Consider the following 27,598-nt stretch of genomic DNA (forward strand, 5'->3'; position numbering starts at 1 on the left):
AAAAAATATGAACAGCTGTATCAGTGTTAACAACTATTTTACAAAATGAGAGTGAATATGTCTCAGCTGTTCTGTCCCAGAAAGAGCGTCTCCTCTTGTTTGTAAGGAGCTCAATTTGAACGGATCAAAGCCGCGGGGCATCATGGGAAATGTTAAAGGCGCAGTAATAGGTAAATATCAAGGGGCCAGAGGGGGTGTTTTTTTTTTTTACACTAGACGCTGTACCCACGTCTAGTGTATCACTTTTAAATAATTCAGTAAACGCAGTAATGTCCCCGGGGGGCTGGAGGGACACTAACATCCCTTTTAGCTTTTCAGAAAATGCCATTATAATTGCTGTAAATTATTCAAAACACCACATCTAAGACAATAAACTCCACACAAACGCCGTGTGTTACGCACACATGCATAAATTCAGAGCTGACTTAATTTACTAATTTGTATTATGATAATTTAAGAAGAAATAATTTGCATTTTTATCCCTTGTTATTTTTCCCGTTTTCAGTGGAATTATCATTTATATTAGCGCACTGACAGTGTCTTTATAAATAGCAGTACGTTGTTTATAAAGGTATTTTAATGAGGCCAGGTCTAATATCATTATGCTGTCTCTGAAGAAGCCATTTGATTCGTCTGCGGTGGTCTCTTTCCCAGCATGCCTTGTTTCCCAGCATGCCTCAGCACCATTTTTCCCATCGTTTCAATGGACAGGTCATTTCGGATGCAAAATTAGCGAATATAATTTATTCTTACAATAAAGCAACACTTTATGTCATACACGGCTTTTATTTAGGGCGGAGTCCTCGCACCGTAACAAAGGCTACCGTCAGATTCGTCCCTATATAAATAACATCCAGTGTTGCTTACGTCTTCCGGTGGGAGGAAGCTCATTGTAGAGGTCACGTGCAGAGTGCTCGTCACTCCTCCAGTTACCTCGGGGAAGGTCTGAGACAAGAGCCAATAGCTGCTCTTGCAGGGCATCACCTGATTCGGGTGAGCGAGTGAACAGAAATAGTGGTGCCGACGCGAGCACGTCTCACAGGAGAAGCCAGGTGGAGCAGTTTATCAGCTCCTCCGGTGGATGTGGTGCTCGCTGGCTTGGAATCACTCGCGGCTGGCGAATGAGTGCGATGTATGAGGTGGAGTACAGCTCCAGAACCCAATTCAGACTACTCTCCTTCCACCTTTTCTTCTCAACTCTTCTTTTATTCTGTTTCAAAGCTCTGAAACCCAGAGAGTAAGCATCCTGCGTGGCAAAAGCGTGTAAACGTGCTTTAAACTATTATCCAATCCAAAGTTAGGATCATTGCCCGCACGAAAACAGTATGAAGCACGTCATATGTTTATGGCTGATAGATTTGCATTTGGTGTAGCTGGTCCAATAAATCCATTTTAGCAACTTTATTATAATATTACATTTACAGTATTTTCCCACTAAAAATATAAAGAGGAAAACTCAAATGTAAATGCCTCAGCAATATATTAAAAAAGTAAAATTTCAAGTGACTTGTCAGTAACATTTATAAACACAGTGTGAACTTGTTTATCATTTTAGGAATATCCAGTGGATACAAACTAAACCGTTTGAGCAATATTAATTGCTTGTGTTCCCGCTGTTGTAAGAACATCAGAAGGTCTTAAGGGGCCAAACAGCTGTGAAAAATAATCATTATAATTCTTCCTTACTCTACAGTTCAGCCTAGTAGGTAATGCTTCATTAAGGCATTTAAAAACACACAGGCTGGAAGAAAATATCACGCCTTATCTATAGCATGACTAACAATTCCATTAAAATCTCCTGGATTTATCTAAGACAAGTGATGTAATGTTACAAGCAGTGAATATTATCATTACCATATTACAGTAGACTGGAGTCCTGTCCATTGTGTACTCGCTTTTCCTGCTATCATAGGCTACAGTCCCCAAAACACTGATAGAGGAAGTGATTATTTTAAGAAAACGGTGGCGAATGAGCCTAAAGAGTGTCTTTTAACTTAACAGGATGTAGAGAAAAAAAACATCATTCACAGAGCAAGAACATTTTGACTGTATGTGAAGAAGTCTGCAGAGCAGGACTTTGTTGGGGCTGGTCTAGAAAGCTGCGTCTTAATTTGAAAGCTGTATTTCAGAGTTGCATTGATGCAACTGCATGCATGCAGCTGCATCAATATTTTCCCCAAAATCTTGCAGATCATTAAGTTGTTTGTTGGGAAATTTGTGTTGTTTTTTTCCTTGGAGCTCTCTCGTTGATGTCATTTTTGTCCAGTCTTTTTCTTATTGTTGAATCATGAACTCTGATCTTAACTGAAGCGAGGCCCGCAGTTCTTCCATTGTTCTGGGTTCTTTTGTGGGCTCCTGGATGAGTTGTTGACACGCTCTTGGAGTCATTTTGGTAGGACGGTCACTCCGGGGAAGGGTCACCATTGTTCCAAGTTTCCTCCATTTGTTGATAACGGCTCTCGCTGTGGTTCACTGGAGTCCCAAAGCCTTTAAAATGGCTTTGTAACCTTTTCCAGACCGGCAGATCCATGGCTTTGTTTCTTATCTGTTTTTCAGTTTCATGAGCTCATTTCTCAGACATGTTGGTGTCTAGGGGATTTCTTGTTTGACCAGGTCACTCAGCTTGCCCCCCCCCCACAAAAAAAAAAAAAAATCCCAGTTAATTCATGATATAACAAGATTTTACTTTTTCACACAGGCAGGCAGGTTTGGATAGCTTTCAACCCTTAATGAATGAAATCCTCATTTCGAAACTGCATAATGTATTTACCTGGGTTATCTTTCTCTAATATAAAATTAATTTTGATGAAGCATGTAAGTGTGACAAATATGCAAAAATCGAAGGAAACTCATCTCTTTTTTTAATCAGTGTAATATCCTCCTGTCTCTCTTACAGTTTGCTTTGTGTGATGGCCTACGAATCTGAGTCTATCATTTCTTTTTTATGTTGTTTTCCATGTTTTTCTTGGATTGCTTTCATTTATTTTTGTCTTTGCTATTTTTACAGCCCTTCATTGTTACTTTGATGCTTCCGGCTTTCTTCTCACTTACAGCTATCTCCTATGTGTAATCTTATTTCACAGGCTGCTTCACTCTGGTCTGAATTATGCTTTTTTTAATCATTACATCTTTTTTCTCTCGCGTGCTCTCTTGTGCATTTTCCTCTACGTATCCTTTTGTTGTCCTCCAAGCATCCTGCCTACACTCCATCCTACACGTCCTATACTGCAGATACCTCTTTTTATTGTTGCTACTATATAAATTAGGAGAAGCATTAGCTTCATGGTGAATGCACTTTTAAATGACCCAAAGTGAAGCAGAACATCAGAACAATTGGGTCTTAAAAAAATTGCCCCAAAGTTAAAAACAAACTCACATGCAGTACAATGTAGATGTATGAATCTACATTATGTATGTTGCATTTAGAGCACAGTTGTTATTTTTGGCATTTCTGTACGGACCTCATTCAAAACAGGAAAAAGACAGCACCGTAAAATAGAGATGTCCACAAACATTTGGATATTTCCTCTATCTCATAATGTTTCATTCGAAAAGTTTCATGTCCTGTTTCTTTACTCATTTATTTTCCTCCTGTCTTCATCACTAATTTTTCCCATATTTTATGGTGCAAATTAAACATCCCTCTAACACTTCAGAGCACAACCACCTCCAGCTGCCATCACCCGCTGGCTTTCCTCTCTGTTTCACATTTCTCTTCATGATGCTTTTCATGAGCCCTCCTCCACCAAAAGCTCTCACATTTCCCTCCGATAACCCCGCTCAGCCTCTGGAAGATAATGATGTTCCAAATTGGATTTACTTTGCCGCCCCCTTTCTTCTTCTCTTCAGTGCTGTACTGTGTTTTTACCATTTTTTCTCCTAGTTTTTCATATAATATGTCTGTGAGCGAGTGGGCTTTTCACTGCGGTGCTCTGGGCTCTCGCTTCCTCTTGAACTGCTCCATTACTGTGAGGGTGCTCTTGTATATTTTGTCTAGGCAAACTGTCCAGCTTGTGACTCAGTATATAATTAACACACTGTGATGCTGCCTCTATTTCCACCCCAAAAAATACAATCACAAATATCTGAAGGTCATTTTTCAGTGATGTGAAGCTTTGTTAGACAGATGTGCTTCCAGGATTGTCTCCACTGGCATCTCTGTGGTTGCAAAGCCCTTTAGCAACCCAATATACACACTCCGCTGCTCGCAGGGAAGATTAATGATTATGATGTATAAAATGAAATAGCTCTGACTTAAACCTAATCACGTTGTGTTTTGCAGCTCCACAGCACTGAAAAGAGAAAAAAAAATCCAAAAAGCTACATGGCTTTTGTGTTTATGAGCCACTATCCTCCTCCGTCTTTGTTTGTGTCATCTGCTTCTAATGTAAATGTGTGACCAATGAAAGTAGGCAGTAGAGCCCATCTGATAAGACAGATCAAACGCCTTCTAATTCCAGAAATATATCATCTGCCCTGGGCTGTCAGTAATCCCTCCTTGATCAGCCGTCACTAAGCAGGCCTGGAAACAGCAACATGATATGTAACTGTATCCATTTCTGTATTCTCTCCTTCCTTCTGTTATGCTACAGCTTAGCAGATGTCTGCCCACTGGTCTGTGAGCATATGCGTGTCGAATATGAAGGACTCAGAGATCAGGGTTTCTACTTGACTTTGCTTTCTTTCAGCCTCAACGCTTCTTGACAGTTGACCCTGATTTTCCTCTGCCAGTCTGTCCCAGTCTCTTCACGTACTCCGCCTTGTCCCTTCTCGTCATGTCTCCTTAGCCTGTTTATCCTTCTTCATCTGGTGCTCAACAGTTTTCCCCACTAATTTTTTAATGATATGCATGCACAGACACTTGCAAATAAGCTCCTAATTGATCAAATGACTGTGTAGTGACACTCGGGCACATTAGCGTCATAGACGGTCTGCTAATGGTTGCCAAACATCACAAACAGAATTCATTTACAGGCAATTAATGCACTTCCCGACTTACCTAATTTTGCGTCTGCAGTACTGTCTAATAGATATTTGTTATCTTTTGCACAATTCACACATGGAAATTTTTAAAAGACCATTAATGTGCTTTATATAGGTTTCTGTGGAGACTGAAATCCATGCTGCCTGAGTTTATGTCTGAATTCATGCCTTACAGACACAGTGGAACATATATATAGGCCACATAGCTGGTGGTTGTTCTGTCCCTTGCATCTTGCAGAAGTCCTGCAGTCACCGGGGAGAAAAATAGCAGCAGGGAAGGACTGTGGCGTGAGCTCTGAAGTGAAAGAACGATTTCTTTCCAGCTGTAAAGGACCTCCTGCCGTCACCGTCTTCCTTTCCTATAGTTTAAATCAAAAAAGGAACCTTTGCTTTTTCTCAGGAAGCAGACATTGGGTTTCATCCCATCCACCAGCAGGGCATAAGATTTATATTTTATTATAATCATGTGAGAAACTCAGACTTAATGTACAAAGTACTTCATTTCTTACAAATGATCTGACTAATGCTATAATGAGAGACAACGTGCTACAATGAACCTTCTCAAAGCCAACCTGTGGATAATAAGTGTAATGCAGTAAAACAGTGTCAGCTCTCAAAGGAAATCCTCCAGTGTGAGGTTTATTGTACATATCTTAAGCTTAATGATGATTAGCTCTCGAACACAAAGTGCAAAAGAATCCACAACTTAAAAAGCTTATTTGCTGTACGAGTCCAATGCGACCTGCTACGCGCTCTGACGAATGAAAATAGACGGTGAATGCGAGCTATTAGCTGCTTGGTGCAAAGTTGGGGCTTAAACTTCCCAGGTTCTTTCAGGTTGTGCGCCGGGGGAGGGATTTTAAAGAGTAAGAATGAGCTAATTGCCCCAGTTTCAGTGTGAGGTGGGCTTGAAATTGCTCCGCTGCTTTGTAGACGTTTCTCAAAGGTTCTAGCTGCTGATATGACAAGCTTACATTTAAAAGATATTTCAGTCTGTCAGTCTTACTCAGGCGGGGAGAATGTAAATAATTTCCTCTTTTTTCCTGTTTCTTTGATGGCTTTCTCATATGAATTCTAATGAAATGTAATGCTGAAAGTCTTTTTTTTTTCCATTTTAAGAGCAAAGAAGAAGCTTTTATTTGCTTCTTAGGCTGTATAACACAATGGAAGGACACCTTGAGATAAAAATATATAGTGCTCGATACATGGAGTGTGCAATAACAAGCATATTGACCCTTAAGAAATGACGCCTCTCTCCATGTCAGCAACATGTCAAACTTTAATTCATGCCGAAAACAAACATAGCATCCACATAACTGTACAATCTACACAAAGGAAATGAGAAACACTTTAAATGAAAGATCCAGCACATTCGTTCCTCACATTATCAAAATGTAACGTACCGAATGTCTGAATATACATTTACCAGTGATTTACAACAACTACCTACAACCTACAGCTTTCAATAATTACTGTACACGGTTCAATACACAGAACAGATCCTGCCTAATTTCTGTACTCAAAATATAAACTTATATTTGTTTGTACTGTACCATTAAACTCTTCAGATTACATACTGCAAATGTAAAATAATGGCTTTTGTTTTATATCTAGAGTACTGCTCCTCGGTGCAGCTCGACGCCTGTTATTTCTATATTTTCAATAAACAATCTACTATAAGTATCAGTTCTTCACAATAAGGTCCATTTTTTTCTAAAGTGCAGGAGTGACACAGATGATCAGATTTCTAGATGCAGACTGTGACTGATAATTAACTATTTAATGGCTTGTCTACACCATAAGCAAAATGAGCGCTTGGTAGCAAAAGCTTTGAGGGAGACAGCAAAGCACGATACCAGAGAGAGAGAACAAAAGGGGAGGTTAACCCTACCACGATGTCTGTTTTCATCTGTACTGAGGGACAGGTGTTGAGCATTGATGGGTAGGATCAGTTATTGGTCATTGTTGACAATTATAGCTACTCTAATATGAAGCTTTGAGTGGAAAAAAAGAAAACTAGCACTGAGAAATAAGACATCATGCAAATATATTCTTTTTTCTCTTTTTTTAAATATTTGTTAGTCTATTAAATCAGCAGCAGGAAATGTGCCCGCACTGTGAAATGACCATCAGCACAGATCCTGATCACACAATAAAACGTTGCATCGCCTCAGTTCTTTCTCCCCAAGGTTTAGGTTTGTTTCACTGTGGACTGATTTAACTGACCTGCCGTCTTTTTTGTTAGAACCTTGCAGCATAGCTTCGCTGAAACAATCCTGGTCATGCCATTAGGAAAAAGTTAATATCAAATAACGAACAAAAAGAAGAAGAAGAAGACGCGATTGTACAATCGCCTTGTTCTCCTGCTTTCAGGGTGTATGTTAACAGCAGCTCCGCTCCATCAGTTGTTGTTCATAATCCACCAAGAGGCTGTCAAATGAAGCAATAATTAGACGTCAGTGTTTTATGGCCTCTGCACGAGCTAAACGCATAAGCGATGGCAACAGAAAGAGAAGCTTACAATTCATGATCTAATATGGCATGGGGTAATTTACATATTAAAGCACCAATGATTGGTTTTATTGCCATCGGAGGGCAGCAGAAACAAGCTGCAAACACAATAACAACGTGGCCAACTTGTTAACGAATAATTGGCTGCCAGCACATGCAGAGTAATAATTTGTAGTCCTGTTTCAGTTCGGTTAAGGGTAGCATTGACTCTGCTTTCACCTCTGTTAAACCTGTGCAGGATACAGACAGTGATTATGTGAGATTTCTTTTAAGGAAAACATGGATAAATAAAATAGGAAGTACAATGTTGGATGGTGATCATTATCAGACTTCTTTCAAATACTTCAATACTTAATGAGATACATTGTTGACAAATATTATTACACATGAATTACCTTAACTCTACAATTTCCTACAAAAAGAAGAATTAAGCTGATGGACAGAAAGCCTGCATTAACTATGTGGACCTAAGTATCAATATTTTTACATAAGTCAGTGCTTATTTTTTAGATTTAAAATTTAACTAAGAATAATTGACGATTAAGAATAATTATCAATTGCTAAGCTTAATTGGTTCATGAATCAGTTCTTAAAATGATTCATTAATGGCTCAGTCACACTAGAGAAAAACCTGAGGTTTCCCAGTGATTGCACTTCATTTTTTTCATATTTAGAAACTGATTGCAAATACTTGCAGTGGACCGTAGACTGCAGGGTGACAGGGTGACAGCATCAGGTCACCTTGAGGGAGGCCGTCTGTCTCCAAACAACTGCGGCCCAACTTGGACTGACTGCAATCACTCTCAGACAGATTGGCAACGGCTTGCAAATAATTGCTGTCTAGATTTCCAACAAGCTTCCATCAGTCTGAGTCAGTCTGCACCAATAAAAACAACTCATCTTCAACATGCATCTTTGCAATAGGGGACTTGTAGTAGTAGTTAATGTTAATTTCTCTTTAATGTGACATCTGGTTGTGTAGATAGCGACAGACTGAAACAGAACTGCCAATTTATCACAGTTAATCGCTGTATTATCACAAATTGCATGCAACTGTCAAGTCGTTCCCATTCAATTGCAAATTTAATTGCAGACTGACTCTACCTCATTGCTTTTTTTTCCCACTATCTTGACACAACAAAGTTGCTTTGGAGACAGCAGTTGAGCTAGTCCCTGTCTATAAAGCGACGAAAATCACAAGTTGATTGCAGATGGTTGCAGTAATTTTTAATTCCTCTAATGTGACTGTGCCATAAATAATTTGTGATTTCTGTTTATTAAATGAGCAGCTTTCAATGAGCTGCAATAATCAATTTGTTGTTTTGTTGTGTACCTGGGAGAAGCATGGTTGAGACCATTTCTGGCTCTTCCAGCGAGTCAATAACGCAGCCCTGGAAGGTCTTACTGATGGACGACTGCAGGTAGCTGACAGGAAGAAGGGATGAAAAGGATGAGACTGCCAATTTGCACCCAACAAGGCAGGAACACTTTAAAGTGAGTTTGTGAGCAGCTCAGTGTGCTGATCGAATTTCACTTGAGCACTGAAATTCGCAAAAGACATCCTCGAGTTCCTACCTCATCCAGGAGAGACGGTCTTGCCAAAATTCATACATGATGAAGCATGATCTGTCTGGCAAGTTCTGGACTGACACGCTAGAAATGAAAGGAGACAGAGTGAGAGAGGGAGAGAGAGAGAGAGAAAAGAGGGCAGTGGGGTTATCCCATGTCTGGGAAAATTGAAGCAATTTAAAGCAGCTGCATCAAATCACAGAGAGATCCTGAGGCAAACGGCACAGAGGCAGATAAAAGGACATACTGCAGGTTGTTTGGCTGGATGGTAGTGGCATCTGTGTAGATTTTGAGAGCTTGCTGAAACTGCTCCACGTCTCTCTCCTTCACAGACATTTGTCTCTGGACCAGAAGTATGTTCTAGCGGAAATATTAAAGTGGCATCAGTGTTTTACATGCATATACATATAGTATCTATGTGTATATAGTAAATCTGTATTTGGCACACACTAGACTCACTGATTTATATGTCCCTGCCAATGTGTCTTCTTTGAGAGGTTCAAGATGTGGACTCTGAAAATGGGGTCATAAATATTTCAGTCAGCCACGAGCAGAACGAGAACCAGCAGCAGAAATGGCTCAGCCTCCAGTTACAGCCTGTCACAAACCATTGGCTTCCACAAGGAAGAGATCACCATGTTCATATTAACCCTCCTCCAGCCCTCACTTGTACTAAATTCTTGTCTGCAAACCCAAGATAAGAAAATGAACATGTTAACAGGCTATTTTAACATCCCCAAAGCACTGACATCTGTCCTACCTATATTATCACATGACAATTTAAATTCTAAATGAACTCTCACACCTCCAATCAAAATAATGGCTTCCTATTGCAAACTATAAGTAATTCCAAACCTTTGTACTTAAGCACCATTGGCTGTGAATTTAATCAGTGTTCTCCCTGATTGGAGCCCAACACAGTATATATGTATTCTCAGGCTGATGTATTATGCATGCTTTCCATTGTGGGTGCAGAGTCGCTCGGGTCTGCGCTTTCTACAAACTGACTCCTCTGTCAACAAGTATCTTATGCTTCAAGCAAAATTCTTGATTTGCAAACACACAGTAGGCCTTGAATGGTGTGCTCAACATTTCTATATGTAACAGCTAAGCCTGTGGTGAACTTTGATCCTCCCAAAAGCAGACAAAGCCTTAATGCATCTTACACTCTCTCTACCCAGCTTAGCTTCATACAGTTTATTGTTCTCTTAGGTTCAAAGCAAACCGATAAATCAAGATTTAGTGGAACATTTTATTTGCTTTCCCTCTGAGTTGATTCTGCTGTCAAAAATAAAATGCTAAAAATACACCCATGACACAAGACATCAAGCACATCTTTTGAAAAATGGAAGAAAGTGACAAAAACTTCCTTTACACAAACCTCACACTCCATCTTGTCTATGAGCTGCTCCAGCTGGTTGATCTGGGAGCCCCAGTGGTTGTCTGGCTCCACACTGACCCCTGATACCAGAAACATAACTTCAGCCCAGCCCACGGAGATGATTCAATCTTAATTTTTTAATCAAACTTTATGAGAATGACCTCACGCATCCTATTCCCATTTCCCTGAAAAGTACCTGTGGTGAGCATGCCAGAGTAAGGGTCTGTTGGGGAGAGACACATGTTCTTCTGGATGCGTCGACCAGGCCTTTTGGCCATCCTCTGGATGGGCAGGTCAGCGGGCTTCTTCACTATCCTCCGTCCTGTGCAGCCCTGGTCGTGAACAGCCTCCATAGCACAATCCAGCGATGACTGAAGGGACTGCAGCTGGGTGGTGGTTTCCCTCAGCAGGAAGCGTGTCACAAACTGACCCAACACTGACGAGCCCTGATACTCCTTCAAATACAAACGAAGAAAAGGAATCAGCTGTGATAGAAGTATCATTTGTGAAACAACTGTTACCGTAGTCCAACAATTTTTTATTTGGTCTGCTCCACTGTTGTAATAGCTGGTTCAGCCAATTCAGTTTTTATCTGAACTGGTAAGCATTGAAAATTGCTTCTTTAACTATAGAATGCAATTTCTAGAGAAACAGCACTGAGCCTGTTTTTCTGCAGGGCGTGGTTTGTGGCTTGCTGCTAAAAAAGTTAGAGGTACACAGTTTGGCCAGAAAAGCTGAAGGGAGAAAGCATCTCAAAAATTGTCCGGCAATTTTATTAGGCCACAGCGCTACCTAATAAAGTGGCCACACATGCACTTAGTAAAAGTGGCAGCAGTGAATGTAAGAAAATAGGCCATAGGTGTACCTAATAAAGTCAGAAGAGGTGTACTTAATAATGTGGCAAAAGGGGTACCCTATAAAGTGGCTGGCCATAATTATCAGGTTAGGCTATAACCTAATAAAAATAGGTTGCCGGGTAAACTATTCGTCTGAGAAAGACTTGAGTCTGTGCTTGAAAACACATGAAATATTTCTAACCATCACAGAGAGACATGATATTCAAAGTCTTATCCAATCACAGTGAGAGACGAGATTTACATTAGCCTGTCAAACGATAATAGACCAACGAAGCAACTCATCAAGTGTCCCTGCAGTGAGTAACCATGGCGATGGCATGAGTCTGAGTAACCAGAGGAATCTGCGTTAATCTGTGCCGAGTTTCACGCAGCACTACTCGATCAATTAGTCCACTCTAACTCTCTCAGTCAGTGGCTCCAAATTTTAGTAGTTACACATTCGCTGAACAAGCAAAAGCTCCCCAGTTTGCAAACCCCTAAAAGATTTGTGTCAGGAAGTGTATCCAGTGTAGAAATCTGCAAATATATGGAGCTACACGCTGTAACGATCGCTTGTGAAAAAGAAGCAGCCAAAAGCAGCGTTTGGGGATTTTTTTTGCAACTATGTTTTTAAATGATTAATAAGCTCTCACCCACCACTGAGCCAGTTTAGTGTGAGAGCTGTGTTTCTATGACAAACCAGATCCGTGCTGAGTAATATGAAAACATCATTTAGCCAACAACAACATATAGTGGGATGTGTTGCTTTGCAGCTATCTCACCAATAATGTAGCCTGGGGCTGATTTTCAGACATCTCTCTGAGCACTGTGAGCTTCAGGGCAGTGTCTGCTGCATTTTAGAAATCTATAAATCTTTTCAAGCTCACTTTTTGAACACAATGACCCTCAACACACTGACCATCGCACTGTGCCATTTCCAAATTGAGTTCAGGAGAAGTGACAGCGAGACGTGATAAATGTTGGCCAGTCTTGTTCAAATCCGTGTTTCTGTACGCGTGATTTATCGGCAGAAGACAAGCTGTGCTGCACAAGTAACCTCTGTCTTTTTTTCTGTTTTTTCTTTTTGATGAGCAGACAGATGAGCTGCAACGCCAGAGTGGATGTGTTCTTTTCACCCCAGGAGATGGTAAAAATGATAAAAATAGCTATACAATTAGTAATATGTTTGGTGTAGCAATTTATTAAGTAACCCTCGTTGTAGGGAGGGCTGAAAAACGCCTCACCTTTTCAGGGAAAAGAAAGCTTTTTGACCAACTTGAAATATGAAAAATGCATGAGCTATAAGCACGTGTGATGCAGAGAAGAGAGATGAAAAGCCAGAAAGCAAGGCTGTGCTGAAGATGAGAGATGTAGAGAGAGAGAAAGCCGAATATCCTCCCGAGTGAATAATAAACCTGGACACTGAAAGAGGAAAAGCAAAAGAAAGAAATGCAGTCATGTGGTTGTGGTGCATTTGCGCAACGTCACGTCAGTTGGACAGCTGCTTGGTTTGTCAGCCTTAGTTACTGTCATCTACACTCCACTACTGCCCAAGCACAGTCATCAGTCACTGCAGAAGCTCCAGTGAAAATAACCTCCTGTAACCGCAGAAAGCAGCCTCATTATAAGTCTGAGTCCACATCCATTTATACTCCACCTGATTCTCATCGTTTGCCAAATACAAAATAAATATTCACCAGTCGGCTTAACAGAAAGGGCTACTCGAGATCAGTACAGACTGAGCTAAGCTATCGATTAAGTCTTAGTGGAAGTTCTCTGATGCTGTTCTCCAGTGTGCCCGCCTAACACAACAGGATTACAGCCCTACTTGTCAGGGCAGGACAATTAAATCCCCACTACATCTCTTGCAATATTAAGCGTGCTGTTCTGCTCGAGCAGGTCTCAAAATAAGATTTTATAACGCTCTAATTAGCATGTTTCACAGTCCAAGGCTACTGTTTCTGTGAGATACTGTTTCTCTTTATCTGAAGGCAACATTCTACTTTGGGGTAGAAGGATGTGAATGAGCCAATATAATGCCGTACTGGTTGCTAGATATGAAATAATGGTGTTCAAAACAAAAACAATGAAGAAATAATGTGCATTTTAATGCTGCAGCTCACTGATGTGTTTGTAAAAAACCTAGACAGGTGGATGAACACACAGCAAGCATTATAATTCATATTTAACTGTTTCACAGTATCTTTGCCTGTGTGCTCTGTTAATTAGTTAGTTTACAACTCATTGCAGTTTTCATAATTAAATTGATTATTTTAGCCATTTTAAAACTGTCATTTTAAGCCATCTGAGCCAATAATGTGTCAAGGATGTTGTTTTTTATTTAAACTTACTGCCCTTCAATTTGTAAAATCCAGGTCACAGTAGCATATGTGATTTGGCTCTGCCATTTCTTTCTTTGCCTCCTCCATATGTGTCTTCTCCGCCTCCAGTATTTCTGCACTTGCTTCAGCATCTTTTCCTGACATTCATTATCTTGATGGTCCATCATATTCTCATTGCAGATCTTTCCTTCCATTCCTCACTTGTCGATTTTCCTATTTCAGATTTTTATTTTGTCGCTTCATTTTTTTGTAGACTGTCTCCTTCCACCTTCTTCTTTTTTATTTATTTAGGCTGTATTTAGTCTTAGCTTCATTCTTCTGCACCACATTTTCTCTCTCTGCTATCTCTTTTCAGAGGTTCTCCTCCTGAGAGCTGCATTTTGCCATCAAAGCCTTTCAGTGAGCCTGGCAGAGAGACGCTCCTTCTCATGTACCAGTTCCTGTAGTTTACAGTCCCTATGCCTGAGCTGGTCCTTCACTTCCTTTACCTCCTGCTGGTATTTGCTTGATAGATTTTCTCTGTGTGCCTCCAGCTGTCTGCACAAATAAGTGCACACATTAATATTCCCATCAGCCTCAGCTTTACTTTCTGTTTTATACTAGTTAGACATTTCAGCCATAGTAATATATGTACGGCACCGGCCACTTTATTAGATACGCCGTTCAACTGTTCATTATTGCAAATATTTAACCAGACAATCACATGCATGCAACTCGCTGCATTTAGGCATGCATTCTGATGCAAAGCGAGCATCAAAATGGAGAAAAAGGCGAGTAAAGTGACTTTGATTATAGCATAATTATTGGTGCCAGACAGGCTATTTCAGAAACAGCTGATTTACCTGAGAGCTTGACAGTCACCAGCTCTCAACCCAACAGAGCACCTTTGTGATGTGTTGTAACAGGAAACAAGTATCGTGGATTCAGTTCTTTACATCATTAATATTTATATATTCATCTGTGTGGCCATCTTTAATAAGTCCACCAACTCTAATTTGACCATCTGCAAATGAGGTCAAAATGTTGAGGTTGCATGAAAACTGCTTTACTCCCACCTTGCTGGTTAGTTACCCAGGTGATTTACAACAGCAACAGCTGCCATGTTTATCAAGCCTTGTAAGAGAAAGCATCTTTTAAAGGTCTTTGAGCTCATGTTTGAAAATGTACTGCCAGAGTCACTCACGATGGGAAATATTCACTGCAACAGCACACTGATCGCAAAGACTGTGGCAGCGTTTTAAACTGACAGCTGAGACAGTAACAGGAAAGTTTTAACACATCAAAGGATCGAGGATGCTTATGGATTACTGGAAAGATATTGTGCTGTTTATATGTCTTGGCATGCAAAAATCCACACAGCACAGGGGTGAAAGGAACCATAACCAACCTCTTTAGTTTTATCCATGGCCTTCAGAATGGCCACATTCAGCTTTTCCAGAGCAGACAGGACGTTGACGTATTCTCCCAGGTGTGGAGTGAAGTACTCTGGAATGGGAGAAGACCTGTTACTTATTATCATCTGGTTCGTGTTGGACTAGCACAACACAAGTAGTGCTTTTCACAAGAGGATCAGTATCTGGCAACAAATCAGTCAGCAACACTGATGCACACACATCTTTGAGTTATTGTCACTATCAGACCAACATCAACAGCTAAAAGCATCAAAACTCCCCCTGTTCATGATACACACAGTTAAAGTGATCTAATGCACCACATGAATTTTAAAGTAAAGTCGGTAAAATAAAATAAATAAAAGATAGTTACCGGAGAGTTTGTCTATGTCCAGGTTGCTGTGAGGGAGTCACAAAGAGACAAAAGAACCATGTTAATGAAACTTGTCTATCACGCTAAGGCCTCAACTCTTCCTGTCAAAGACCACAAAGACTCTTTTTTAATGGAGTTTGCATGTTTTTCCCATTCGCCTGAGTTCACTCCAGGTACTCTGACTTCTTCCTACATTGTAAAGTATGGTAGGAGCTGATGTTAATTCAAATAGTAGTTGGTCTCATTGTGTGCAAGTCCTTTGATGCGCTGGCATCTTATACATTCTATACATGGAGTTAGCCACCTCTTGCCCAATGCCGGGTGGAGCAGGGATACAACCTCCAAAACTCTAGCTGGATAAGCAGTTACGAGGCTTGGCCTATACTGCAAAGGGGATGATCCCCACTGACTGACTTAAGGTAACTATCTTGTTTCTGTTGTTTCTTCTACTGAGACAGACACATACTCTACAGGAAGCTTTTTGAAGGACCAACTGTTTTTGTTGAATGGTTCTGGTTACCATCTTGGTGAGCAGTTGGAGCTTTGGCACAGGGTGTAAACATGGTGACACTTCACTTAAGATGCTTAGTTTAAAAGCCCTCGGTGTGTGACTCTTACAGTTTGCGCAAAATCACTTTTCCTCTTAGTCATCTCTTAACCACAGACACGATAAACATACCTGTAGATTCTGACAATCTAAGATAATTAATACTGAACAAAAATAGATTAACTGCCCACTGTTAGTAAATGTTATAAAAACACCAGGAATAAAGCAAAATACTCCTCATATTTATATATAGCTGTCCATAGATTCGTAACTATGCTGAAAACAGAAAAAGCTGTTATCTCCTTCAGTCACCTTTCATGGATGGTTATCTGATTGTGTAACCTTATAAAACATTTTGTTTTGTTATAATTTGTTATAAATTTGATAATTTAGCGTTTCATTGCGATGCTGTGCAACCCTCTTGCTAACAGTATAGCAATGAAGTTGAGTAGCATAGATTAAACCACCTGAAATGTCTTCACTGTGACTGGTTGGCATATAAGTGATGCCAACAGCACAGAGCTTCCATCACTATTGTTCTCTCAGACACAAAAAAAAGGTTTCTTGGGTGTTTTTATACCAACAGGCATTTTACAGGTGAATGTTTATATATCTTACAGACATATCTTTGCTAATGAGCTAATCAAGCAGGCTGCTGCAAGCCCTCTGGCTTTCACACAAGAATTAAGGCTTTATGAAATATTAGCATCATATTATTTGAAGTGCAGTATTGACATTTCACTGCCAGACAGCAGGAAAGCAGGAGGGGCTACAGATGGCAGCAGAATTGGAGGACATCCAAAAGGAAGATCAGCTTACTCTGTCTGCTGCCTGTCGATGGAGTAATACAGCTCCTGCATCTGCTCATCAGTGAGGATGCCATCGGTGAAATATGACTGGAACTCCTCCAAGTTCAGCTTCCCATCATCTGAAAGGAGAGATGCTTGTGAAAGTTACACCTAGCTGAAGCCTCAGTGTTTCAGCATCTGAATGAAGAGTTTGCCCATAATCGAGTGTAAAGGAACAAAGACACTTTGTCTCTGTGATGCAAACACATTACTGATGAACTCAGAGGTGTTACTGCAAAAAAAATACTTCTGATGAACCGCCCTAGTCCTAAATTCTGTCTTGGTTTACAGTAATGTAACCCTAAAAAGATGGTAAAACTTCCCCTCAACCATTGTTACAATAAATCATCATTCTTTTAATACTGATAAGAGCTGGATTTCCAACTCTCCAGAGTAATAATGATCTAACTGAGCACCAGATTTTCTGTTCAAAAGTTGACTATTAACACCGTCTGATTTCTTCACTGAAACGAGAGAAGAAAATTGGCAAGCCAATGTACCCGCTGTTTCAATTTCTGCAACAGTTCATTTCCATCACTCCAGTTTCTGGACAATCATCACATGAGCACAGTTTGTAACCAGTCTGATACCAACATGTTCAGCATCTGATGCCTTGTGCCGCACAGCTTGCAGGGTCCAGACCTAACCAGTAACAAGAGGTAAACGCAAAGCTCACAAACACGCCACCACCAACGTCTTTCTGTAGGCGCTGAAACCTTCAGAGACCCACATGCCAGCCCTCGCTCACAGCCCTGAGCCAGAAGTAAATCATGTCATATTTTGACTTCGCATCAGCTCGCGCTGTGGATAATTCTGGACACGAAAGTCCTCCCAGTAAAATGTATCATCACTGAACATTTGTTGCAGTGTGGCTGTGGAGAAAGAATCGCAGTGAATTTCTCAAACTTTCCCTGTTTAAAAAAAAAAAATCTCCACAAGATGTGGGAGTAAACACAATCTGTTGCACCTCTGACTCACTCTCCAGCCTTCTCCATCGGAGTTGCTTTGGGTTTGAGATTCACACCACATTAAGGCGGCCGAGTGCAGTGCAGCTCAGATGGCGCATTATGCAAGTGCAGCTTTAAAGATCAAAGTGGCAGTGGTATAACGGCTGATCTCCTGGCTATCCGCAGTGTTTATCTAGCAAACTAATAGAGTATATTCATGTACTTCATCTACAGGACTCCTGACCTGCCCTCAGTTTCACTATTTAATGGGCAAAAATGAGATCTAAAGATACTAAGTAATTATAACTGATAGCTCTTTTAGTTGTCCCCCCAAAAAGGATAATAATCAAAGGAAAGGATGGGAGAAAGTACTGGATTGGTGCATCTGGAATAATATTAGTTGATCATATCAGTGACACCTTCAGGTGTTTGATAATTTAAAAAACGACTACAAAATAGACTTCATAATTACAGATATTCTAAATGTACATGCATGTATTTCTCAAACTATAAATACATGCTGTAAATTCAACATAAAAACATAGCAGGCTATGACAGCAGTCTGCATATTTTCCTCCATAACACCCAGGAGCGTGCACAAAATGCACAGCGGTGCATAGCACTAATGCACAACACAAACGTCTTTCTCTGAGGCTGCACACTATGAGAGCGGCCAAATTTCCTCTCAAGAGAATACTGTGAGTTATTTTATTATGAAGCTCGTGCAACACTTTTTCACACCGTTTAGGGTGGATCTATCTCATCATGAACGTGACTTTGTTGTAATGTGTCTTCATTCCACTGTTAGTTAAAGCTGGCTAATGTCACCTCTCAGACAGAGATTTTATTAAAAACTATTCCTGTTTTGCGTCAGTTTATTCCAGTTTATTTCGACAAACTAATGTCAATAAACACCTCCACAGGGAAATTTAAAGAGCTACTAAGACAGTTGCAAAATCTCATGACAGAAGCAAAGCAGCTCGCTGGCTTTAATTGTCTCACTTCACACTGACTAAAACTGCAGCTCTAACTGCAACCTAAACGACACGATCGCCCCCGTACTGAAGAGCATTTCTTTCCAGGAACACTTCCCTTGAGGAAATCCTGAACCTAAAAGGGCTAAGACTGCAGCACTGCTAAAAATTCATAAAGCCCATCGGTGCGATTCAGTTGAAAAGCAGAGGTGAGAACAGGCCGCAGATAAAAACATCCTGTATGTGTTGCCTCAAAGAGCAAGTGTATGAAATCGATTACCAATCAGCAGAGGAGCGGAAAAATGAATGCGCAGCAATATTTCCCAAAGTTCATTTCCAACCATGAATGCCAAACAATGCCAACAACAGCGGGTTTATGATATCTTTAGACTATGAATTATTGGTCATTTATTACTAAATAGACTAACTGATGGTTAATTGCAGACCTACTAGTTTATTGAATTTGTTGATAGTGATTTTTGACCACATTTGCATCTCACAAACTGAACAAGATGACAAAGGTGATGTAGCGATACAGCGAGCGCGGCATCACTTTTGCACATCCCTGCAATTCTGCTGCTGTTGGCACCTGTCTCTCTGCTCCAGCACCAAATGCCTTAACAATTAGACAACTGCAAAAGATCATGTATGTGCAGCCAAAAACTTACAAAACACCCTCAGATATCAGCCTTTTTCATATTTTTTTTAATCTACTAAATGCATTTGAAACTTGGTTTTGAAATACAAAAAGAACAAATCAACAACAAAAGGAAAAATGAATGAAAAGAAGCGTAGAGAAAAATCTCTGGGTCGAGAATACACCTCATCATATAGAGCACATCTCCATGAGTCATTTGTTTTTTCATCTCCAGACCTAATTGCTGATTTGTGCTTTTCATGGCTGTTATTGTTTTTTTCCTGGTGATAAAAGTGAATCTCAGCAAAGTGAATCTCAGCAAACAGCCTGTAGATTAAAAGCATTTAGCATCTACTTCATATTTGTGCAGTTGCATTTTTGGTCTATTAAAAATGTAATTCCTGATTACAATAGCAAAGAGGAGTGTAGTGGGCTGGCAGACAGCCCTCATTAAAATCCACAGTACAAGAAGTATATCATGGCAGCCTACTCAGCACTGATTGGAAGGCGGCACTTTCCTCTTCAGTGCACAGCTCAGTGAGTTTGAGGAAATAAGAGCCAAGCAGAGTTTAGCTGCAAAATGAAGATAACGAACACAAGAATGCTGCAAAGTTTTCGTTCTTTCTACAAAGAGTGTGAGCGCCGGGGTGTGTCAGGCTGAAAACACAAACCACGAGGAGCAGACCTGAACCGTCACAAAATGCTGTCACAGCACTGTACATTTTTATGCTCATTAACATCATTTTCTGAAGAAAAAAAAGGCAGAATTTTTGTAGTTGCACTAGCACACTGAATTTTAATTCATATATTTAAGTGCAGACATTCAGCTTTAATTCAAGGTGTTTAACGGGGTTTTGCATTTACTTTTAAGAATTACAGTTATTTTTATTCACAGCCCCCTATTTTTGGAGGGTCTAAACTAATTGAACATGCTAATTTTGAATTTAAGGGCTGATTTTATAACTAGAATGAAAAAGCCTCGCAGAGAATGACTGCCTGACTGCCATCACATACCATGGACATCATCAAATGCTGTGTTTCTTCCCTTGACATACTCTGCTAGGTCTTTACTGCAGCAGCCTGTAGCTGCTGCTTGTGTTTGGGTCTCTCTGTATTCATTTTGTATTTGATAACTGACCTGAACTGACTCTGCCTTTGAAGTATATCCCATTTCTTTTTCTTGAGAAACTCTTGGGTTGCTTTTGCAGTATGCTTTTGGGTTGTTATCCTTTTGGACTGTGAAGAGCTGAATGATCAGTTTTACAACATTTGAATGAATGAATCTGAGGAGAGTATAGCCCTGTACACTTCACAGTTCATCCTGCTACTTCTATCAGCAGCTACATCGTCACTTTACGCCAGTGATCCACTGGCAGTCATTCACACCACACCATAACATTGCCTACACCGTATTTGACAGATGGTGTGGTATGCTTCATGAGCTCTTTCTTTATCATTCTGGTACGAGTTAACCTTGGTTTCTTCTGTCTAAAGATTTTTTTTCCAGAACTGTGCAGGCTTTTCTAGAAGTTTAAGTCTAAGTTCTTGACGTAGATGTTTTTTGTTTTTTGGGGGGCAACCAACCAACAGGGGGTAAAGTTGTTTTTAGTATCCAAGGAAATAATTCTGTCATCATGCACTTTACTTGTCTTCTGTGGTCTTTCAGTCTGAACTGGTCAGTTAATTGGTTCCTTGAATAAATTTACCAGATTACAGATTTGGCCGCTTCTAAAATTTTTATCTAATAGGGTTGTATTGGGGGGGGGGGAGTTAGTTACAGTGAAAAGACACTTACGACATTATGTCATGAAACTCCTCCATGAGCCTCTGGACATGGGGGATTGTGCATTAAATTGGCTGCAGTTCCCAAATAATTGATGCATATTTCTTGTTCAACCCCTTGAATAGAAGCTTAAAGTCTGCACTTCACATATTGAATATTTTATTTGTAATTCACTCTGGTAGTGAACAGAAGAACTACAAAAATTAGGTCTCTGTCCAACAAATTATGCACCTTACTGTACACTCCCACCTTTGCTGCCTTCCAGCTGCTATGCTCTTCACTTATTATCACCTAACACTCAGCCTCAAAGAAGAAAAATCCACCCGCCCTTTATTTCTATTTTCATAACAGACCCAAAGAAAAAAATTCATCTTTTATGTGCCAATTTATAATTCACAAACTGAAGGGCTGTTTTCACATCTCAGTATCTTCACACGAGCTGTGGGGCACCCCGGAAAACCTCTGCTCATGGCGGCACGTTGCATCATTAATCCTGCTCTTACGCAACACGTTCAACGTCCTCCAGAGGGAAGCGATCAGAGTCCGTAGATACTCTACACGCATTAATAACTCAACACTTTTGCATTTTACATTCCATTAAATGAAGATGCAGCGCATGAATACAAAATTGAGAACAGAAACATTTCCCTGTTTGTCAGCTGTGTTTTTCAAGCAACACTAAATTCTCTGCGTTCTCCTAGGAGACATTGATGTAGCAAATTCCCTTTGAAGTAAAGAGGTGAAACTGCATCGCTTTAATCAAGCGAAACAGGGACACGTTTACAAAGAGAAAACATTGAATTTACATTTATTGCAATTCTCAGAAAACAAAACCAAAAAATAAATAAAAATGCAGCTGGACCTGACCCCAGTTATTCAAATCCTCTGCATCTCACAAGGATGGCGATACAATTAAATGATTAAATGGAAGAATAAGTTCCACCAAGGCCACTGTCTGAACGAAGCCACCAAAGCTACATCCTTCAACAAAATTTTAATTGAGTTTTAATTAACCGTTCAATCCAATTAGATTTGCATTTTGCTTACTCACCGTTTTTGTCTGCACGGCGTAAAATCTGCAAGAAAAGAGAAAAGTTGTGTTTAGGCGTTAAGGTCCGCAAGCACAATATTTTAACACGGGCAATTGAGATGTGTAGCACTAGGCTGACATTAACCGACACAAGGATTTTTGTATTTTGAAGCCATCCAGTGAGAAGTTAAAGATGTATGAGGCAATTTATTTGTGTGAGATGAAACTTAGCCCATTCTTCTCTTTCTGTATGAGCAGCAAAATGTTTAAGGGGAGATGTAATTTCCTCATTTCAATAACAAAAGAGACACGAAATATCTCAGGAAATGCAATACTGACATTTGTGTGGCGCCCAGAGGAGTTTCAGAGTGAAACCTTTCATGCTTTTTTTCCTCCGCAGGGGCTGTCATGCTTACAGTTTTGTGAAAAGACTGCAGAAGCAACACTCCTTTATAGTCACTATTTATACCATGAATAGTAATCCTTCTTATCTAAAGCCTTATCATCAATAACACCAAATCTTTTTTTGCTAATCAGTTACCGTGTGTGGATCAATAGAGTCCAGTGTCTGACGGATTAACCGCGTCATTACACTGGAGTGGTGAAGCTGCATCCAGCTGTCACTTTTCAAGCACATTGGAGTGTGAAGGCTTCAATACACTCTGCTGACATCGAGCATTTAAACAGAATCCCTCCTCCATTGAAGACACACTGTACTGTGCAAAAGTCCCAAGCGTCACTTCTTTTTTTTTAGCATTGAAATATGTGCAACCACACATGGAAATACAACATACAAGGAAAACACAGAGTGCAGAGTTCTAATAGCTTGAAAATCAATATTTGGTATGACCACCATTAATAATAATCAATATACCCTAAACTCTCTTAGACAAGCTTTCTCGTAGCCTTCAGGAATAGATCTCCAGGCTTTGAAAGAGCTGTTTTTAAAATTCAGTCACAGAGCAGATAATCAGTCAGCAGGCAATCTTTGGTACATCCCCGAAAAAGGTCTAGGGGGTGAGGAGAGGTAACGTAAAAGTGGAAAGAGGTCAGTTTGAAACGTTTTACTGCTGAGAGGTTAACAGAGGGAAGCATCAAGCATACATGACTTAGCTTCAGGGAGACCCAAGGCCAACACAACAAACAAAACAGCTCTAACTTAAAGCGAAACTTAGCCAAACAAAAAGACTACACTTCAACTTCCTATCACCCAAGGAAAAACAGGGGGAAAGGGTGGATATTAAAAAAAATGGCAGCTCTCCCCTATAAGCTTCCTCCAGGCACTGTAGCAGAAGGTAAACAAAGGTCAAACCAGCTGCAGTTTACAATCGACATCAAGCTAGCCAGCCAGAGTCCTAAGTGTTTCTAACAATCAACAGTTTCAACTGTATGACCATGAAGGGTTTGGACATGGTGTGTGCTGGATAGTTTACGGCAATATCTTGCATTTATTTTGAATCAGACTTAAAATCATGTTTATGTGTGATAAGAGATTTCTGAATTTGAGCAAAAGCAGGCTGTAGATTTGCAATGGCCAGATCATGAGAGGACCCAGCTACATAATAAATTATGTCATCTATATAAAATTGCATAAAATTTTATAAAATATTGTATAAAATTCTGTCTCCCTATGCTCTCTCCTTTTCTCCTCACCCCAATCGGGTATGGCAGCTACTCCCTGAGCATGCTTGTACCAGAGGTTTCTTCCTGCTAAAAGGGAGTTTTTCCTTCCCACTGTCACCAAACGCTTGCTTGTATGGGGGAAGTGTGGTTGTTGGGGTTTCTTTCTAATATTCTAGGATCTTGACCTTACAATATATGGTGTCTTGAGGGCACTGTTGTTGTGAATGGCTGCAATATAAACAGAGAACTGGACTGAATTGAGTTTTCTGAAGTGGCAGAAACAATATTGTTTTTGCAGCTCTGAATATTTAGTGGAGGATATATAGACTCAGAGATGCTTTTTCTTTGTTACACAAAAAAAGTCCAGTAGAACTGTAGGGGTGATAAAAAAGCCTTGCAAATATCTGACTTCCTAGTTATGTGCCGATTTTCAAAACAGTTTTTTTAAAAGAAGGGACGGAGGCAGACGTTTTAAAGGCTTTCCAGAGATATTTGTGTAAAAATAAATCAGATTTGGCTTTTCTAATGAGTCTAATACAATACATGTATACTTTGTACTAAAAATGTTGCCAATCAGATTGATGGTTTTTGCCAACTTCCAGACTGCATCTGCAGCATTTTCTTTAGATCAAAACCAAAGAAAATGGAACAAAATGCTTATAGATGGAATTAAAAATATGTCCTATGCTAAGCTGTCTGTTATGTGTAGACACAGGACTGGTTCATGCCTTGAGCAGGGTGCCTTTTATATGCTTAAATGAGTCACAGGTCAGTGCTGGGTGACTTAAAAAACAAACAAACTAAATTCCTCTGAAAAATGTTGGGTACAAGGACTGGACTGAAAAACCAGGAGAAATTTTGCTCAATACCACGTTTAAAAAATTACAAGAAGGTCTGGCTCATTGGCAGGAAAATATTTAAAAATGAGGGGTGTCTCAAGACTTTTGCACAGCATGTACACAACAAAAACTGTACTCACGATTCAATCCAGTGACCACATAAGGGCAATGCTTGAACCCGACTACAAATCATGTATTTGCATTTATTATTGTTGAGTGTAATACCAACAAAATCATGTTGTTACATTGTGTTTTCATCAATAGGTACATCAAAACATTAATGTAACAGGGACAAAGCATAATACAGACCTGATGTTCACTAATGATGACATGTCATTAGCTGACTGGCTAAAGGGTTACTTGTGATAAAGCTAAGATGGCATAAGGACTTGAATACAGGTCTGATGAAGTACAAGAGCTAAGATTTACTGCCCTTCTGTGGGAGGCTGGTGGAGTCGATGGTGGTGTTGTTATCCCACAGAGCCAATGAAGACATTCTAAAAGTAGCAGCATGGATGCTACGCAGTTAAAAAAAAATCAGTCACTGCGGTAAGCTGGTAAGTCACAGTGAGTCCTTAATAAACTACAGAGAGCTACATCTTCTTATCTCTATGCCATCCATTACACGGACGGCACTGAAAATAATTATTATATCAAAAAGACTAAAAAAGAGAAAACTTGGGAATGTGAAAGATTGAAGTCTGAGTCTGTTAAACCGAGTCCTTCAGTGTATCTAATTAAATAGACAAATGGTAAAAAACACAAAAAGCTCCCTGAAGCCAAACGGAGCTGTGAAGTGACTGTGCAGAAAATGAAAAGCATATTAAAAGTAACATATTACGCTAATTTCTGACATTTTCTTTTAGCCATGCATTACTAAACCTTCAAAATAATCCGTATTTCTCTTATAGTGGATCTTGATGCTGCACCTCATGACCTCATGATTCAAATGTTTGTCCATGTTAATTATGAACATACATGCCTGGAGTAGTAATCAAGTATATTAACATGGCAGAAAATAAGAAAAAGCTTACAGGATCTCTTACTACAGATGTAAGTGTGTGTAACAGCATTAATTATTTGTGTGGAAGACAGTAAATAAAAATAGGGGACTCACTGCAGGTTAATGACATGCTATTTGGAGCAGGGATGTATAGAGATCATGACAGTAAACAGAGAAAAGATGCTTTAAAATGAGATCCAACTCTTATTTCCTACAACTAGAATACATGTCATTCATAAGCCTCAACATTAGCAATGCCCACCACTTGGCTGCCACCTGGAAACACATCTGGGCACTGATTTGAGCAGTTATTTTAATGCTTAGTCTCAATGAAGTGTAATTTCAAGTGAGCCAAATCTAATCACTAATACTTTTGTTAATGCAAGTTAACACAGGTGTGTGTTAATGCAGGCTTTAACCGCCTTTTCCTCACTGAAAGCTTTACTTCTGCCACTGTCTTAGATTTTCATTTCAGAATTGCTGAGTCCCATGTCTCTGTTATTATCTCTCATACTGGGTTCATTAAAGAAAACGCCTACTTGGAGGTAACGCAGTGCTGGCTCGAGAGAATGGCCGCTAACTGCGTTTAAACCAATTGTGCACTCGCTGCAGTCTGATTTCCCCGTTGCTGGCCAATGATCTGCCTTGAGGAAAGTGAATTTAATTTGCAGCCTGCTGTCAGAAAGTCTAACACTGGGAAATTATGCTGCTAATTCGCTGTCTTCTTATTTGTGGCTAACTACGGAGTCATTGTGGCACAAAACACAAAGCATTTCTTTGAGCAGCTTAGTTGGGGCACATTTATGTAGTAGGATATTGTAATTTCAGGGATAGCTCAGTAGGTAGAGTGGTTGCCCCATGATCGGAAGGTCGGGGGTTCGATTCCCCTTAACAGCTACCCTGAGGTACCCCTGAGCAAGGTACCGTCCCTACACACTGCTCCCCGGGCGCCCAATGGCTGCCCACTGCTTCACTGAGTGAATGGGTTAAATGCAGAGAGCAATTTCCCCACGGGGCTCAATAAAGTACAATAATGTACACACTTTCAATTTCCAGAGTTAAGAATTAAAAATGTAGGATCTCTTTACTTGTGAAAGGCATTTTTATTATTATTTTCAGAGTGAGGGGAAAATCATATCATGCAGTAATAACATATTTGATCTAGTGCATGACCCTTAATATTTTGTTAGAAATTTGAAATAAAAAGGCTGAACTGCATTTCTTAGCAGGTAAAAGGTCAGTCCCATCAAAGAAAATATGTCAGATTGCTTCGTCCGGGATATCTGTGTTTTGTAATTGACGCAATGATGTGCATGCATTCACCTTTCTTACATAATAGTGCTGCTGCCAAACTCACACGTGAATAGTAGACTGGCATTAACTCAGTATGAACCAAAGAGAAGAATGAAGAACAGTGGATTACTCATCCTGCGCTTTTGTTAAACGACCCCCAGAAGGTGGACACGAGCAGAACACGTTCAAATGCAATCACACACAAGACTACTGAGAAAAATACGTTTTAAAAAAGATGTATTATTAAGAAATGACATATGTGTTTCTTTAAAAAAAAAAAATCTTCCAAATATAAAAACACACTATGTACTTACATCCTGAAATAATGAGATCCCTTGATTGTGCTTGTGGTCAAGCTCCTGCCGCTTTCTCAAGTGTTCGTGCTTGGCAGACTGAAGACACATGGTGATGAGCTCTGTGCAGGCCAGCATCTTGCTGCTTCTCTTCAAAATTTGATGCTTTTTCGTCTTCTTCTTGTTGATGTCTTATGGAGAGGTTGCCCTTGCCAGGGAGGATGATGATGCTGGTCCTGTGATCCAGTCAGGGATGAGCTAAACCCTGCCTGCTGCCCTCTGCCTGCAGCCCGCCGCCTGCGCGTCTACGGCAGCAGAAAAACTCCGCCTCTACACGACCCCGAAGCAGCGATTCATAAAAGTCCGAGGAATGCATCATCTCCACCTGCTGGTGA

General features: G+C 40.1%; 1 protein-coding gene and 1 non-coding gene across 2 annotated transcripts; one reads left to right on the forward strand and one right to left on the reverse strand.

The window, feature by feature from the left end:
- Positions 1-875: 875 nt before the first annotated feature.
- LOC146684153 (Nuclear RNase P) lies at positions 876-1,184 on the forward strand. The gene has a single exon (XR_014917351.1).
- Positions 1,185-6,244: 5,060 nt separating this feature from the next.
- On the reverse strand, positions 6,245-27,524 carry LOC146684154 (N-terminal EF-hand calcium-binding protein 1-like). The gene is made up of 12 exons (XM_085444893.1): positions 27,225-27,524; positions 22,174-22,198; positions 16,753-16,861; positions 15,387-15,412; positions 15,010-15,107; positions 10,641-10,899; positions 10,445-10,524; positions 9,523-9,576; positions 9,311-9,423; positions 9,070-9,147; positions 8,828-8,919; positions 6,245-7,413 (listed from the first exon to the last, which is right to left on the reverse strand). Exons 1-12 carry the CDS (start codon positions 27,339-27,341, stop codon positions 7,385-7,387), a joined length of 1,080 nt encoding a protein of 359 aa, XP_085301019.1. The 5' UTR covers positions 27,342-27,524; the 3' UTR covers positions 6,245-7,384.
- Positions 27,525-27,598: the final 74 nt, after the last annotated feature.

The sequence above is a fragment of the Copadichromis virginalis genome, linkage group LG20, assembly GCF_057382275.1.
Source record: "Copadichromis virginalis isolate Kocher_CV1m ecotype Utaka linkage group LG20, C_Virginalis_male_GT1.1, whole genome shotgun sequence".
NCBI lineage: Eukaryota > Metazoa > Chordata > Actinopteri > Cichliformes > Cichlidae > Copadichromis > Copadichromis virginalis.

Excerpts from the sequence above, each read along its gene's own strand:
- LOC146684154 (XM_085444893.1), bottom strand. The coding sequence starts at position 27,341 with ATGCTGGCCTGCACAGAGCTCATCACCATGTGTCTTCAGTCTGCCAAG. Across the intron at positions 22,199-27,224 it reads GGATCTCATTATTTCAGGAT|ATTTTACGCCGTGCAGACAA; the intron begins GTAAGTACATAG and ends CTTTTCTTGCAG. Across the intron at positions 10,525-10,640 it reads CTCTGGCATGCTCACCACAG|GGGTCAGTGTGGAGCCAGAC; the intron begins GTACTTTTCAGG and ends TTCTGGTATCAG.